General features: G+C 39.1%; 2 protein-coding genes across 3 annotated transcripts; both read right to left on the minus strand.

The window, feature by feature from the left end:
- Positions 1-132: 132 nt before the first annotated feature.
- Positions 133-6,441, minus strand: kdsr (3-ketodihydrosphingosine reductase). Its single transcript, XM_051403088.1, has 10 exons — positions 5,983-6,441; positions 5,092-5,181; positions 4,741-4,797; positions 4,520-4,585; positions 4,334-4,429; positions 3,481-3,672; positions 3,301-3,384; positions 3,139-3,222; positions 2,919-3,020; positions 133-2,835 (listed from the first exon to the last, which is right to left on the minus strand). The coding sequence occupies exons 1-10, from the start codon at positions 6,169-6,171 to the stop codon at positions 2,716-2,718; spliced, it is 1,080 nt and encodes a 359-aa protein (XP_051259048.1). The 5' UTR covers positions 6,172-6,441; the 3' UTR covers positions 133-2,715.
- Positions 6,442-6,704: 263 nt separating this feature from the next.
- vps4b (vacuolar protein sorting 4 homolog B) lies at positions 6,705-15,493 on the minus strand. Of its 2 annotated transcripts, XM_051403067.1 has the most exons (13): positions 15,332-15,493; positions 14,096-14,207; positions 13,755-13,855; positions 11,963-12,074; positions 11,453-11,603; positions 11,209-11,267; positions 10,933-11,052; positions 10,640-10,796; positions 10,392-10,540; positions 8,929-9,010; positions 8,620-8,839; positions 8,374-8,514; positions 6,705-8,275 (listed from the first exon to the last, which is right to left on the minus strand). In XM_051403067.1, exons 1-13 carry the CDS (start codon positions 15,350-15,352, stop codon positions 8,174-8,176), a joined length of 1,527 nt encoding a protein of 508 aa, XP_051259027.1. In that variant the 5' UTR covers positions 15,353-15,493; the 3' UTR covers positions 6,705-8,173. The 2 variants fall into 2 exon arrangements, with proteins under 2 accessions (XP_051259027.1, XP_051259036.1); XM_051403076.1 differs by lacking the exons at positions 13,755-13,855; positions 14,096-14,207; positions 15,332-15,493 and adding an exon at positions 13,022-13,238.
- Positions 15,494-16,104: the final 611 nt, after the last annotated feature.

Genomic DNA, 16,104 nt, shown 5'->3' on the forward strand with positions numbered 1-16,104 from the left:
ATAAAGTGGCATAAAGCAAGATGAAAACGGCTGTGACAAAGCATCAAGGGCAGTTTAAGAAGAGACACAAATAAATCTGACACCACCAACATCCATCGACTCTTAAAGACACTTAAAGAGTGAGACTAGGAATTCTGTTTTGTTTTTCTTCACAGGTATTTATTTAGTTTATCATGTAAGAAAATAAGACAAAGAAACGTTCCACTTCTCACATTTTCTTTCAATGGCACACAAGGTGAAGGTGTTAAGTTTTTTGGCAGAAAAAAAAAGTAAACAAGCAAGAAAGAAGAATGAAACAAGAATGCATTATGACTTCCATGTTCAATACTTAATAACTCAAGTATCTGATGCTGACACCATTAAATAGGGGAAACTAGCGTGACTGTTACAGAACTTACATCTTGACTGTATGTTGAAACATACTGTAAGCATAGGCTTCATTTGCATAGCTTAAAGGTTAAAACAAAACTGCTTTTATATGGGCTACATGTTCTATCAACTACGTGTTGCTACCTCAAGGTAAAAGAGAACTTTTGATGGCAATAAATGTACAATTATGAAAAGCTCTTTGAGTGCAGGACAGTATGCCTTTAACCAATATCAAATGAGAACATCATCCAACATGAGTCATCCATTCTCACTTTCATATCTTGGATATCAGTAAGGCTTCTTTTTGTGACTGGAAATAGACAAAATACACAAAACAGCCGGCGTTTTACACTGAAAAGTATTAAAGATTAAGTATTAAATCAACTGGTAAACAACATGTAGGTTAAGCCACATTGTTCTGTGGACAGGTCCATTCTTATAGCATTAGCTTCATCAGTAGTCACGTCTTAAGGCTTAGAATGGGTCCCCACTCTGCTCCACAGCTTTAACAAACTAACTCTAAGATCAACTGAGCAGCAACATCAAAGTAAATCTCAAATAAATGCATTGCATCTACAGAAATTGTCTTAACACATTTTGGCATTCAAATATTGGTGTATTTAAAAATAATATTTCTATGTTCTGATTTGTATGATTTGTATTAAAGTACATTCTCCCTGTTTATGATGGACCAAAGGAAGACTTTCAAGAGTCAACACTGTACTTTCTTTCTCCCTCTATATGCAAAACATATAGAAAAAAAAAACATATGGTGAATTCAAGATTTTTTTTAAAGGCTTGACAGAAATCAGGAGGGAATCGATATTGGCATTAACGGAGCTACAAAGTCCCGAGTGTGCATGACAGGTTGACAGCAGGTCAAAATCAGAGGGACAAAGATCACACTTCCATGCTAGTCCCTCTAGGCTTTTATGTAAAACAAATCTCTAGCGCCCTCACTAGACCCACAGGGACATGACTTGAACCAGCAAGTCTTGCCCTGCCCCTGACTTACACCACCCCAACAGATTATGGATCCCACTTGGATCTTGACTGGGGTGGCTGAATATGTGCACTGACACATAAAACTGCATGTAAAATTGATACGCTTCCTTTTATACATTAAATGAAGAATAGTGTTTTCAACTTGGTCCAATTCACAGGTAAAAGGGGAACTACCTGTGCTGGTTTTACCCCCCCACCCCCCCCAATATCTTTTGACTTTTGACTTCATGGCTTCAACCCATAGTACCTGCTTTCCTTTCTCAATCAGATAAGAAGGGGTGATGAGAAAATAATTTGGTGTGTTTATTCCCGAGACAATAAAAATCTAATGGCTTTTCTCTCCCCAAGGGAAGGCTCAGTCATAGCAGACACACACACGCATTCATGCACACAGCTCACCCAAAAATCTTTACCCGAAGTGTCTACATTTTTTGAATATTATTATTTTCTGAAAATTATGTTTTTGCATTAGTAAAATTTAACAAACAATCAAACACTTCACACATGCTCGCTCTCTCTCTCTCTCTCTCTCTCTCTCTCTCTCTGATATCACTGAAGAGTAACACTGTATCAAATCTTGGCTTGGTTCACACACAGCACAAAAACAAAATATCCCACAGCATAAACAAAACGCTGAGGGTCACAACTGGTTTCAAACACAGAGGTTATTCAGTCAAACAGGAAGATGCTTTGCCTGCAAAGACTTGTGGTATGAGAGGGAGGGAGGGCCCCTTTTGGTGGAAACTGTAAAATTCGATGTGGACCTAGTTTTGAAATACATGGAACAATATGACAAACGTTGAAAGTTACCATTCTGGTTTTCAATATAGCCCCCTGTGGGAAGGAACTTAAAGCCATATTTGGCACAACCGGTCAGACAGGCTATCTGTTGCTTTTCCTCTCTATGAGAAAACAAAACACAGCACTGTGTGAGTGAAGGCAGGGAGGCCTGATATCTGTCATTTTTTTTTACAAAGCCTACATACTTTAAAACTAGCTTACGGGATGTTTAGTCTGCCCTCACTCCCTTAAAGTAAGGCTGCTCCCACAAAAAGAAGCAGGTGTACACATTAAATGGAAAAAGTCACTGGAATGCTTTGAGAGGAAAAATCAAAACAACTGTGAAGTCTATGGAAGAGTTACATCACTGGACAAGCAAAGAGTAAACATCTGGCACTTTCTTTCATCCAATCTATTAAGTTGATATCTAAAATACACTCAAAGCGTGGCCTTTTTCCCACCTACGGTTGTGCACTAGTACAGGCTGGAAGAGGGGATGGGACGGGGCTGTGTGTGTGGAAGAGTAGGGGCATTGGGCTGTGAAGAGGGTAAGGCTTGCTGTTACTCCCTCTTGTCAGCTGCTTTCGACTGCTCCCTCTGAATCATGCAGCGGCGCACAATGCTGTCGAAACTCCCCAGGTAGAAGAGGGCGATGGTCCGAAACAATCCCATGGTAACAATCTGACCAGAAGAAAAATTGGAGGTTAAAATTTTGCAAAATACTTCTTCGGCCAATGTGGCAGTGTGATGTAGCTGCTGTTTACCTGCTGGAGTCCTTCTGTGATGGAGGTGACAGGTGACATTCCACAGGTGAGGGCTGATAGCATGTAGCCATCAGGTCCCACAGAGCTGTTGAAGTTTCCCTGCTACAGGAGCAAAGGAAATAACAACAGATTATCCATCTCCCTCCAAAATCATTTAGTTCATATTTAAAATTAGACAAGAAGATTGGTGGGTCAGTGGCAGGTGAACTGGATTTCTTACCACTGCATCCCGAACAATGATTTTGGCCACTTGGTCTGGTTGGCAAACTCCAGATGTTTCAGAGATTAATCTGGTCTCTAGAGGCTAGTAGAGGAAATGGCTTGTGTAAGTGAATTGGAAGTGAAATTGTGTTACTATGTATTGTGGTAAAGAGATTTTTACCTTTGTCTTATTTTCCTCAGCCAATCCTGGTGTGTCGGTGTCAGGGGGGTAGGCCACAGTCACATAGATATTGTATGGCTTTATCTGGAACAGAAGAACAGCAGCTTTCACTGAGCATTATTTCCTACCATCAGCAACAAAAGTGGTGGAAAAATACCAAGAGAGAGACCGATAGTTCACCTCCATCTGCAGCGACTCTGCTAAGCCACGCAGGGCAAACTTGGATGGGGAGTAGGCAGTGTATCCAAACAGGCCGATCTGGCCTGCTTGTGAGGACACAAACATGATGCGGCCCATTCTTCGCTCCTTCATGGTGGTTATGACGGCCCGTGTTGGGTAAACGCTGCCCAGGTAGTTCACTTCCATCAGTTTCTATTGGAAACAAGGCAAAAGTTCAAAACTATTATAACGTGATTGACAGTAAAACAGCGCTGCATAAATGTGGACACACATTTCACAGCCTGAATACTGTTGCAGTTTCTCTAATTAACTATTTGCTACTGATTGCAATTTGTTTTAAGGATTACCTTGGCATTTAATCTGTTTTTTTAAAGCTTTTCTGTAGGTCTAGTGTTTAAGAGCCTGTTATATCTACAAATACCACAGGTTCCATGGAGTCAGCCATATTGAAGCACAATGTTTCTACAGTAGTTCAGTAGGGTCAAACCACACACTGGCTCTAGATATGGGTGTTTGCATTTTGTCCGCGTTTCACAGCCACCGTTATTTCTCCTTTGTGCTTGGAAGGGGAGGGTGAAATGAGGGGGTTTCAATTTGCAACTACCCGGTACACGGCACTAAATCCTACACACTGGACATTTAACATATGTCCTTACTCAAATTAACTTGTTAAAACCCAAATATTATAAATTCATAAACTGATCTCCTTTTTTATTCTGACTTTGTTTTTTCTTAAATCATTCAGGTGTAAATATGAGTAGTGAATATTTTTTTTATTTAAATGGGTTCTAGTACTATTCAGAGCAGCTTATTGACTTCTGATCATTCACAAGAAACACTCCCTGGTACCTACTTTAAAACGGTCCACTTCCACTTCTTCAAACTTTCCAGAAAAGGCTGTTCCAGCACAGTTCACCAACATATCAACAGGGCCCAGCTTCTCTTGAGCCTGCACAACAGGAAAAGGCCACTTCAATATACTTAAGCACTGAATTATTAAAGAAAAGCCGTTCCATTGTTGCTAAGAGGGTAACATTACCTGTTTTATCACACTTTCCACCTGGCTATAATCACTGGAAACATCCACTGATATGCAGAGCACCACCTGAGTAAGGAAATCGTACACAATCTTATGTAATGTAATAGAAAATGCCATCATCTGCTATACCCTATATTAATACAGTATTCAGTCATAACAGTTGCATTAAAACAATATCTGAAATGTAACATATTTTAGTAAAATAAATACTAAACCCATACCTGCTTGTCATTGATGGCAAATTTCTCCACCTCTTTCTTTGCTTGAAGCAATTTAGCCTGAGGGACAAAGTGCATATTTAATCTGTTAAAAAATCTTGTGTAAACTCTTAGGAATGTCATCGGGTTTCACCTTTGAAACTACCCAAAAAGATGTAAAAACTTCAGAACAAGAATGCTCACATGCAGGCGGACTGTACAACACCAAAGTCAGATTAACACGTGAATGGAACAAATTCACCTTTAGAATATGTTTTGCTGTGTTTGACATCAAACGAGTTAGCTATAACAACAAACAGGTTGTGACCAGGCTAGACACAAAGGAATGATTGGTTGAATGTGGTTTGTGCTGACCTCATCCCGTGCCACCAAAGTGATGAATGCTCCTTGCCTGTAGCACTCAACAGCAATGCATTTCCCAATCCCACTTGAGCCGCCTGTCACCTAAAAATTTAAATGGTAAGAAGATCATTAATCAAAAAGTCAAATGTTGAGTAGTTGATCTGCAACTCATAGGCTCCAATTATGTTTCCATAATGTTATGAAACTTAATAGTTACAGATGTGCAAGTCAGTTCTTCCATGGTGTTACCACATCTGCATAATGAAATGTATCTAACTAAACTCAGTTGACGATTTATTAGGTACACCAGCTTAATAATAATGTAGTCTGACGGTTAAAATGTCCAGTTTTTGCTTTAAAGTTTTATAAAGGGTGTTTATTCAACTTTATAGTCGTTTTGGAGGCTGTAGTTTGAAGTGATGTTGTAATATATTCCGTTATGTTGAGCGGAGTTTCTAATATTTAGCTCTGTGACATAACTGTTAAGTTGAATAAGAACCTCTTAATACATCTGTTTCAAGTAAACCTTCACTGGGGGCAGGATATAACGTTATATGGTAACGTTAATAGGTTAAATGTAGGAGTACCTATGAAACTGGTGACTAGCGTTAAGTGATGTTAGCGTTAACTCAATCAGTGGGCGTGACACTCCTCTTAACTGTCGTTATAAATTAGGAACAAAAAATAGATTTTCATGTCAAACAGTTACGACTATTAGCTATAACAATAGTGCTAATAGGCACAACATTACATATCGTGACTTAATTACGTAAACTCAGCTAGAGTTAGCAAGTTTCGTTAGAATCTAGAGCTAGCTATAAAGCTACAGTCATGAGTGAACGTTAGCTACCGTTACCAGCTCTACTAGCGAAGTCGTTAGCGTTAGCAATCTGGTGCACTTACCACGACGTGGGCCCCGTTCAGTTTCAATGGTTTGGGACTAATAAGAGGCGATATCATGTATAACAGCAACACAAAAGCCACAATGAAGGCAGCAACTACAAGAAGCATGATGAATGGCAGAAGGAGCCACCAGGAATTGATGAAAAGCCAATCCGTGATCGTTGAGCTCAACCCTTCTTCAGAGGACATGGGTGAAATCAGGCAATCGTTAGCTTGTTTGCTAACTAGCAGGCCAGCTTCTGGGGTCCGATAACGGAGCGACGAGGTAGGCGCTGGCCCGGAAAGGGGGTGGCGAAACACGGACGCCGGAGGAGGGGTTGTTCCAGGGTTCGTCAGTAAGTCAAAGATGTGTAACGGCCAGGTTAGAGTGCCGCGGTGGACTTCGGCTCCCCGTGACAAAGCGCAGTCTGCATAAACCAAAACAAATCGAACTGTGCACTGAAAACGAACGTCTAACCGTCGTACCTGGTACTTGTAGTTCTCAAGTCGGAATGTTTCTCGAGAATCCCAATATTGCTTTGGGGTGTATTGACAACAACTCCCACAATGCAATGCTCCGCTTCCTGATTCGTCGTATCCGTTACAGTTGACAACACAGCCACCGTATGCTGACGGTTGAGACAGTAAACACTGGCTATTTTAAATTGTGTAACCTTTATTTATCTCTATTGTAAATATTTGTAAATAACAAGTCGTAAATTTGTTACAAAAAAGTAAACCGCTTTTCTTGACGTAGCTAGAACTTTTATTTACATTATGGAAATGCAAAACAGAAAATCTTATGCATGGGTGGCCTTTTGACAGTGAAAAGGCTCAAGAGTAGACTATATGTATAGACATTTACAGTAAAATAAGAGATGTTCCCCATCAAAACTCAAAAGAGACAGTTTCACACCTTAGGAGCAAACGAGTACAGTTGTATACAATCTCTAACAGAGCTTACATGAAATGTGCAAGTATACATTTCTTAGTTGTAGTGACAAAGCACTGGATATATATGCAGTATGACCAATTTAGAAATAAACCAATAAAATAAAAAAAAGAATCTTGCAGCTTTTCTAGAAGGCACATGGTGCACACTGACATGTAAGGCTACATAAAGTTCATTCTTGGAAATGCATTCTTATGTAGGAAAGTATACGAGAAGATGATCTCTCCACCTGAGCTATCAGTGTCAACACCTCCAACTTCAACACCTCAGTCTTATTTCATAAAAAAAAATCCACAATGTGACTTTATCTTAGAATAAGGCTTAGTTTTTTGCAATTTGTATTCAGGATAATCAGCAAAGCCAGTGTGGATAGTGATGGAAAATATGTACATTAGATTGTGCAACCAAAAAAAACAAAAAACGAGCTGAGTGATAAAGTCATTCAAAGTTATTGAGTCCTTGTAAAATAATGCTGGTCTGGCACCACTGGTGATCCACTATAATAGTTATGTTCAATTCAAATGACAAATGAGTAAACAAATAGAGTTGTCATTTGTTAGGAAAATGGATAAACAATCCAAAAATTTCCACCCAGACCAATGCAGCTCTCATCCTGAGTGTCTCTGTCTCAAAACTTTAAACATCCACCACCTTGAGACATCTGACATATTTCACCAAAACAAATCCAATGAACTCATGCCATGCTTTGCTCCCCCAGCCCAAGATTTAGACATTGCACAAAGTACAGTATACTCTATAAAATGCTTGTTTTATTCTTAATAGAAAATAGACATATGGGTATTTATTAGTCTAATGAGATGTATTCCGACTGTAAAATAAGGACACCAGAGTTAGTCCATGCTTAAAATAAATTATATTGATTTCAAAAGCCTCATTTGCAATAATTATTGTGTATGTCTGCCATTAGTTTCTTTAAGTTGCTTGGGTAATCTGCTCATTAATACCTTTAGTCTTTAGTGCATAAGTCAAACAACCCTCTAAATTCTCTATGTTGTCCTGATTCTTTTGTCAGGTCAGCTGCAGATGGGAAGTCTTTAATCTTCTTTGGACAATGGTGAATATCGAATAAAACTAAATCTTCCACCCTTTGTGTGTAATCTTGCCATTTATGACAAATGACAAACTGCAAGGCCTGATGAATGATTATGATGAGACAGAGACATAAAAACAGGACAAGGACAGTAAAGAGAGACAATCACAATTCCTTTGCTTTGGTTTGGCTTGGCTCCAACACGCCACCTAGCCTTCCTGTCCAAAGTCCTCTGTGAATTTTTTCAGTTTGTCCAGATCTTGTTCATTGACTGTTGGCTTTGTGTTGGCCAGAGACCTCATCATGTCAGACTGAAAAGACAAAAAAAAAACAGTGTTACGGTGATATGATACTAAATTGAGGGCTCTAATATTCATTTATAATACCACCTAGTATTTTATATCCTCACCATGCAAACGATAGGCTCCATCAGCTTCTCTCCAGGGACTTCCATCCATGTCATTTCAATTGCGTTGGGATCGCCAGGTGAGCAAGGAGTCAAGAGGTCATCTACAAGACTGTTGGGGTCAGTTCTTGATGGACCTCGTACCTTATTTAAACAAAATATAAGAAAGGAAACAAAAGCGACACTTAGTCCACTACAACATGTTACACTGAGGCATAAAACACAGACAGATATTTTTAAAAGACGTACCCGTTTGAAGTGGGTTGCTGACTGGACTTTTCGAACAGGCTGCATTAGAGCGTCTCTGACAATGACACTGATATCTGCTCCCGAATATCCATCGGTCTTCTTGCCCAGAGTAGAAAAGTCTGATTCGGTGAGACTGTTGGCGGTCGAGCCCAGATGGAGCTTGAACATGAAGGAGCGGGCGTGCTCCTCAGGCAGCGGGATATAGATCCTCTTCTCAAATCTGAGAAGATATTATTGGTGTACAGTGAGCACAAGTGAATGAAAACATATTTCCTTATGTAATAATTATCACCAAGTAATAACCATTACCTTCTCCTGATGGCTGAGTCTAGGGTCCATGGGATGTTTGTTGCTCCAAGTACCAGCACTCCTTCGTTGTCATTCCCCACACCTGCAAAACAAAACAGTCAGGGTTAAAAACTAGGGGTTTCACAGAATAGGCGACTATAAAACCAGTAGGTGACACTATGCATCAGTGTAGACCAATAGTTTATCTGTAGTTTTAGCACAGTGCAGGTAAAATCTTTTCTCATCATGGAGCTGCGTATTCATTTGCTTAGCCCCTTCTTGTCCCGTGGGTCTCGTTCTCCCTCTCTTACATACACACAAACACAGTCAACACGTCAACGCAATAACCCCCGGGAGCTTTATTTGGTCTTTTTAAAAAGCTAAACTTTTTACTGCTAAACTGACAAATCTAGCTCACTGTTTTTCTTCTTTGTGTTCAGCCTCTGTAGCTCTCCTCTCTCTCTCTCTCTCTCTCTCTCTCTACACAAGTTACGCACAGGAATATGACATACTGACTGTGACTAGGCGACTAGTTTTTGTGAGCCCATGATCACTACTTAAATACATTTATTATTAAATGATGATACTATGTTGCTTTCACTGACACATCATGGTGCCCTCTAGCTTTCCATAGATCTGTGATCACATGTTACATTACAGGGCAGGGGCCCTGATCTGGTTGTTTACCAAGATCAATATTGATTATAGATAAGCAACCTTCACCTACGTATCACTTATTGCACGAGTATTGAAATGTACTGCACAATATTTTAAAATGTTTATGATTTTGGGTCCATATCATATGAAGTCTATTATGGATAGTGCTTCTATTATACACATTATTCACTTTGAATGAGGATGTAGTTTGAATATGTATTTTAAGCTAACATAGAAAGTAGCTCTAACTTCCTCTTACTTTTAAAAAGTCACTGCTGTGCGTGAGTTAAAAACATGTTGTGATTCTGACCACACCTAAATCAGTGATGTCACAGCAGGTGTTTTTCCCTCACCTGTCACAGAGCATATCTGCTCTGACATCTACTTATGGGTGTGACCAGAATCAGCATGCTATAAAGTTTGATTAAGCTGCAGCAGACAAGCCATTAATATGAAACTTTTGGCAGCCAACAACCTCAATATTTTAAGGTTGCCCGAAAGTACCTTCTAGTCACCCACCCACAGCAGCTCCAATTTTCTCCTGTGCACAGCTCGAGTTTCTGTGGCAATACATTTGTCTATCCCATGCTATGTAACTATAATGATTCCAGTGAAAATTTAGGATGCTTCACTTCACGTGCATAAACATTTTCTGCTTGAAGTACCATTTTTGATCCTACAGGCGGAATATTGCTGTAAATACGCTTATATCTTAGATGTTCAAACTATTTATCAGTAAAAGTGGGAACTGTTTCCCTGAGAGAATATATTTAATGTATCACAACATTCAGTAATTACAAACACTTGTTTTAGCTCATCAGATTTACCTTGCATCTGAACCAGGAACTCTGTCTTAATACGGCGAGCAGCCTCACTCTCGTTCTCACTTCTTGAGCCACACAGTGAGTCGATCTCATCAATGAAGATGATAGAAGGCTTGTGCTCCCTAGCAAGGCTAAAAAGATTCTTCACCAACCTGGGAAGAAAAAAGAACAAATTACATAGCAACACTGCTGGCTGCAGTACGTTTTTATACTCAACCGATCTTTGGTGGATTATTGTTAATATGGCTTACTTTTCACTCTCTCCCAGCCATTTGGAGACAAGGTCAGACGAGGAGATGGAGAAGAAGGTTGAGTTGTTTGCCTCTGTGGCGACAGCTTTAGCCAGATAGGACTTTCCTGTACCTGGAGGTCCAAAGAGCAAGATCCCTCTCCACGGAGTCCTCTTTCCTGTCAGTCGAACAAAAGGGTAATTCTGATTATGTCCCAAAAAGACCATCAATTTCACTCTGAAACAATGGTTTCATGCAATATAGATGTTTACCTCTATTATTTCATAGCAAAGTGATGAAGTAAGATTTAATACCTGTGAAAAGGTGGGGGAATTTGATTGGAAGAATAACAGCTTCTTTCAGTGCCTCCTTGGCTCCCTCTAAACCAGCAACATCATTCCATTTAATGTTTGGTTTCTCCATAACAATTGCACCTGGAAAAATACCACTACATTAGTGACGAATCTAAATGATGCCTAATTATGACAGACTGCATGCAACAAACAAATACTACAACAACCAAGTTCTGATTAAAAAAACAAACACAAAGCCTGCTGAAGGCCTAAGTCCCAAAAAGGAATATTACAAACCTGAGAGTTGATTTTGGAACTTCTTTTTCTCTGGATCATCACCTTCATCACTTTCATTCCTGGAAACATTTTTTGTTTTTTAAAATTCTAAAAAAATATATAATATATATAATTTTGTCTGAATATCAAGTAATAAAGTAATTTATCATATTTTCTATATATAAAAAACAACACTGATTTCCCATCCAGGTCTGGACGGCATCACATGAGCAGATATACCCAACTGCCCCACCCGTATACACACCCTTTGTCATCAGACTGTGACTCTTTGACAGGCTTAGAGGGAGGAGCTTTCTCTTTCTTCTTTAGATACTCCTTCAACTTTTCTGCCCTGTCCAAGTATTCAGCACATTTTGCCCGGATGCTCTGTCTGGCTTTGTCACCCTGGGCTTCATCTGTCAAGAATAAACACAAAAAAATTTACACAGAAATTATTTCAGGCTTGAGCATTTGTTCCCAAAAGAGACATCACATTTGTCTTAGCATTTCAGCAGTAAGGTACTCTGATGTGAAGGAAAAAAAAAAAAAAAACACATCTAACTATTACCTACAGAAGAAGGAACAATACATGTTCTTTGTCGTCACCATTATTATGCCAGTAAACAAAATAGCTTGCATGTCATTTGAGAGATATGAAGCCACAACAAGCTACAGGCATGTCAAGGATTATTATCAGATTGTGCTTCCTGTTGTGTGTCATTATTAGACTGTGTACACTGTGGACTTAATGCCAATATGCTGTTTTATGCCTTACATTTCACCACATGAAGGAAGTACTGAACAGCAGATTGGTACAGTCGCAGAGCCTCTTCATAGTTCTGAGCTTTATCCTCCTGAGCCGCCTTGCTGGCAAGATCAATAGCTTTCTATAAAAACAGAGACACAGATCAATGTTAGTTACACTCACACCTGTAGGTGCTAGAAGAGAACAGACAACTGTGTGAGGTTAATCACAAAGTCTCTGACTTGTGAAAACGTCACAACACATCAGCCAATCAAAACAAAGAACAATCAGAACAAAATGACAAACATAAGCACAGAAAGTTACGAATTAACAAAATAAAAATGACAAATACTTCAGTGAATATGTCAGTTTGGCGTCCTACATACATATAGATATATCTATGTATATATATCTACTATATGTAAAGATTGGATTGACTACTACATCTGTCCAATGTGGTGACACTACGCACACCGAGGTAGGAGTGCCTGAACCTGAATTTGGATATGCTTTCTTTCACTTCCTATTGCTTACCGTAGCAATAAAATGTAACTTTAACACAAACAGTACTTGTAATATAATCTCGACAGAGTAAACACAAAGTAATGTTGCTTTCTATTTGAGGTGGATGTCGTTTTAGATAGAGGCCAAATAAAACTAGTTAGCTAGCTAGCAGCGTTAATCCCATTAGCTGCCTTTTTCGTCAACACAAGCTCACGATAATGTTACACCGCAATGACCACCACTGCATGTACAGTAACAACGGATAACACCAGACTGCACATTACATAAACCCCACAATGCCACCTCTATGATCATCACAAGTTAGCGTTAACTGCCGAATTTGTGTATGGGTTAGCTAAGTTAGCATGCTAATTAGCAGCTAATGTTACAAACGTTACGCTATTTTACTCCGTTGGAAACATTTATACCGAACTCCACCTCACAAAGATATACCAGACATTTCCATTGGTAACAACTAGTGTACTTTTTTTCCAGTTTAATCGTAGACCCGCACAACTTTGTCAGCTTATTTAGTGAGTTAACGCCAGCCGTGTTAGCCACCTCTGGGTTTGGTCCTCAACTTACCTGTAAATTATTGTTGGTAGCCATAAGGGCTGATCACTTGTCCAACAATCGAAACGAATGTGATCCCGCCGTGGGTAAACAACTTTTAAACACACTGCTCTAGAAATTAACCTCGCAAGTTGACTTTTAACTCGACAATCGACGTTTTTCTGAAGCTTGTTTTCGTTTCTCAGATCGCTCCCGTCTAAAGACCGAGGAGGGAACTTCCGCATTAAAAGTCGATACTCGCGTGCACGGAATGTGATGACGTCAAGACGTACAGTTCAGAGTCTCTTACTTTGAAAAAACAAGTGCGTTTTTACAATTAACATTATCAATTGATTCTATTTTAAAACTAATTAAGATAAGTGGTTGATCTGGACTACATTTGTCACCTTTTTGTGCCAAATTTAATGTATTTTCTTTTTCTTATTTTCGGTTCCAGTGGCTTCTTATGTGGTGTCTTTGGTTAGAGGTTAACCCATAGCACATACCATCTACCTTTTTATGTGGGACTACAATATATGGGTTGACCAAAATAATACCGGACTATGAATGAACTATTAACCCCGTAATTGTAACATGAGACATTTTAACATGTATTTTCTATCATCCGTCTGGCACTTGAATTAATCCATCAATTAAATTTCAACTAAAAAGTCCACTCATGCTGCAGCACGTTCACACTATTGAGAACATAACAGAAAAATCCATATTTGTAAAAAAAAAAAGAAAGAAAGGGAAAAAAAGCAACCTCTTTATTCACTAGGTACTCCTGCAGTTCTTCCACTCTGTCCAGGTATTGTTTACATGTATCTCTTATCTTCTGGTTGCCATCTTTACCCTGGGGTTCACCTGATGGGAAAGAGAACATTCATTTAACACCGCTCTGTGGTGTTATTCTATCTATCCTAACAAGGGATAAGGACAGCACAACTTTCAATTGGCACATGCACACACAAATAAAAAACATTAATGGTAATTTCACTTGTAGATGCTAACGGGGCCATCAGGCAGAGACAGTGATGGACACCCATGTGCACAGACTGTTGGGGTGACCTGAATGGTTCAGTAATTGTAGGTGTGGAGACGCACGTTTTACAATGTGCAGAAAGTACTTGACAGCGTGTTGGTAGGAGCGGATGGCCTCCTCATAGTTCCCATCCTGGTCTTCCTGTGAAGCCTTTTGTGCTACGGCAATAGCTTTCTGAAAGAGCAGGAAATGAATCAATAAAACTATATGTTTCTAATAAAATCACTACATAACAGTCTGTATAGGAATCTCAAACTCAGTGAGTGCATTAATATACTAAACAGCCAAAACAAAAGTAATATAGTACAGCATTGTTATTATAGTAAAAGCAGTTAGTACCACAGATTATAAATATATCATAATCATTTATAACAATGCTTTGGAGCTGAAATTCTAAACAAAACAAACAAAATCAATGTAATTTTAATCATTTAATTTATAATAATATAAAATATAATATAATAAATATTATAATAGACAGTAAGTGTTTAGTCACTGCAGGAAGGTGTGATTCATAACAATAATCATACCAAGTGCCAGTGAGCCTACATGGACAATATCAGGGCCCTGAAGTTATTTGTAGTGTTATTATTAAACTTGGCCTTTTCTGTGATTACTGTAGAGGTCTGTCCCAAAAATGTAAATGGTCAATCACTTCAGTATTAAATGTCCGTCCAAATCTCTCTCTGATGTGACCAAATTAATTTAGTGTCTGAATCTCTGCTCAAAAGTTGTCTATGTCCAACTATCAACTCTGTTATATATAATCTGAACCCTACAGCTTAAAGTGAGTTATTAAAATTTGTATTTTTCCATATTAGTATGGAATTCCCCCGCCCCACACCTGTCAGAGGGTACCTGCCATTGTGACCAATGAGAACTACACTGCATATCAGATGTGCTATCTAGGATACAAAACCATTATAAACCTCTCAGATCACAGAAAGAATAATACAACTGGCCACAGCCCGTGCTTAAAATATTTACTTATCTGTGAATTAATCATTTCACAGACTACCACTGAATGTGTGGACTTGATGTGAATGACTATTTTTGGTCAATGATGGAGTTCAGTCAGCTCTCAACATTCAAACTAAAGAAAGTGCTTATTTTGTTTTAATAAAACACAGGAAGTCACTTTAAATGAGAACACAATAAAATAGAAACGCTGTCAAAAGGACACCCGCCAGATTACATACAGACAATAACACTCGGTGGATTTGTCCCCATCTGAGACTCCTTGTTTCACTCCGCTCCATAAACAAGCTTCCAGCCTTACACATTATTATTCATCCTACCTGTAGATTTGTTGGCTCCATGCGGAGTCCTGTGAGGGGTTACACACACAACAGAGTCGACCCGTGATCCCTGCCAGTTTTGTTTCGTTTACACGGTCGTCTGTCAGTGTACAACCAGTTCCTGTTTGCTTTATCACTCCCTCCGCACTGACACATGCGTTGAAGAAAGCAGTCTGCCCAGTCACAGGAATGGGAACGATGCTGGGACAACCCCTCCTGCCACTGAGTCACAGCGCTTCGGCTGAATGTTGTCGTGCAAGTTACAAAGACAAGACAAGTTGCTGACCCAAATAGAATGACATACATATTAACTTTCATTAAGAATCCAGACAACAAGATGTAATAAAATAAGACATTTAAGACTCGTACTTTTAACACAATATGGTAGCTCTTATTACAGAAATGCCAAGTGACATAATCCGGGATCGATGGCCGGGACCGACAAGATCTACTTCCACCATTAACTCTCGTGTGCTGACTGTGCGCTCCGCTAGAGGGCGCCCCAAGATCAAAGATCATTGTAAAAGGATCTATGCTGTTTGAAACCTGTTAACCCACTGGTGGAGTCATTTCTAGGTTTGGAGCTGGCTATAAGGGATAATACTATTATATAAAAACTTAAAAAATATAAGAATAAAGATGAAAATAATAATATGCCTTAAAACAAGATTATACAGTAGGCCTATGTGTATAGAAGCTTAACCAGCTTTCATATTTACCATAGGTTATGGCTGGGCAATTTGATTTAATTTTAAAAATCTAACATTTCTATT

This window comes from Dicentrarchus labrax, unplaced genomic scaffold (assembly GCF_905237075.1).
Source record: "Dicentrarchus labrax unplaced genomic scaffold, dlabrax2021, whole genome shotgun sequence".
Lineage (NCBI taxonomy): Eukaryota > Metazoa > Chordata > Actinopteri > Moronidae > Dicentrarchus > Dicentrarchus labrax.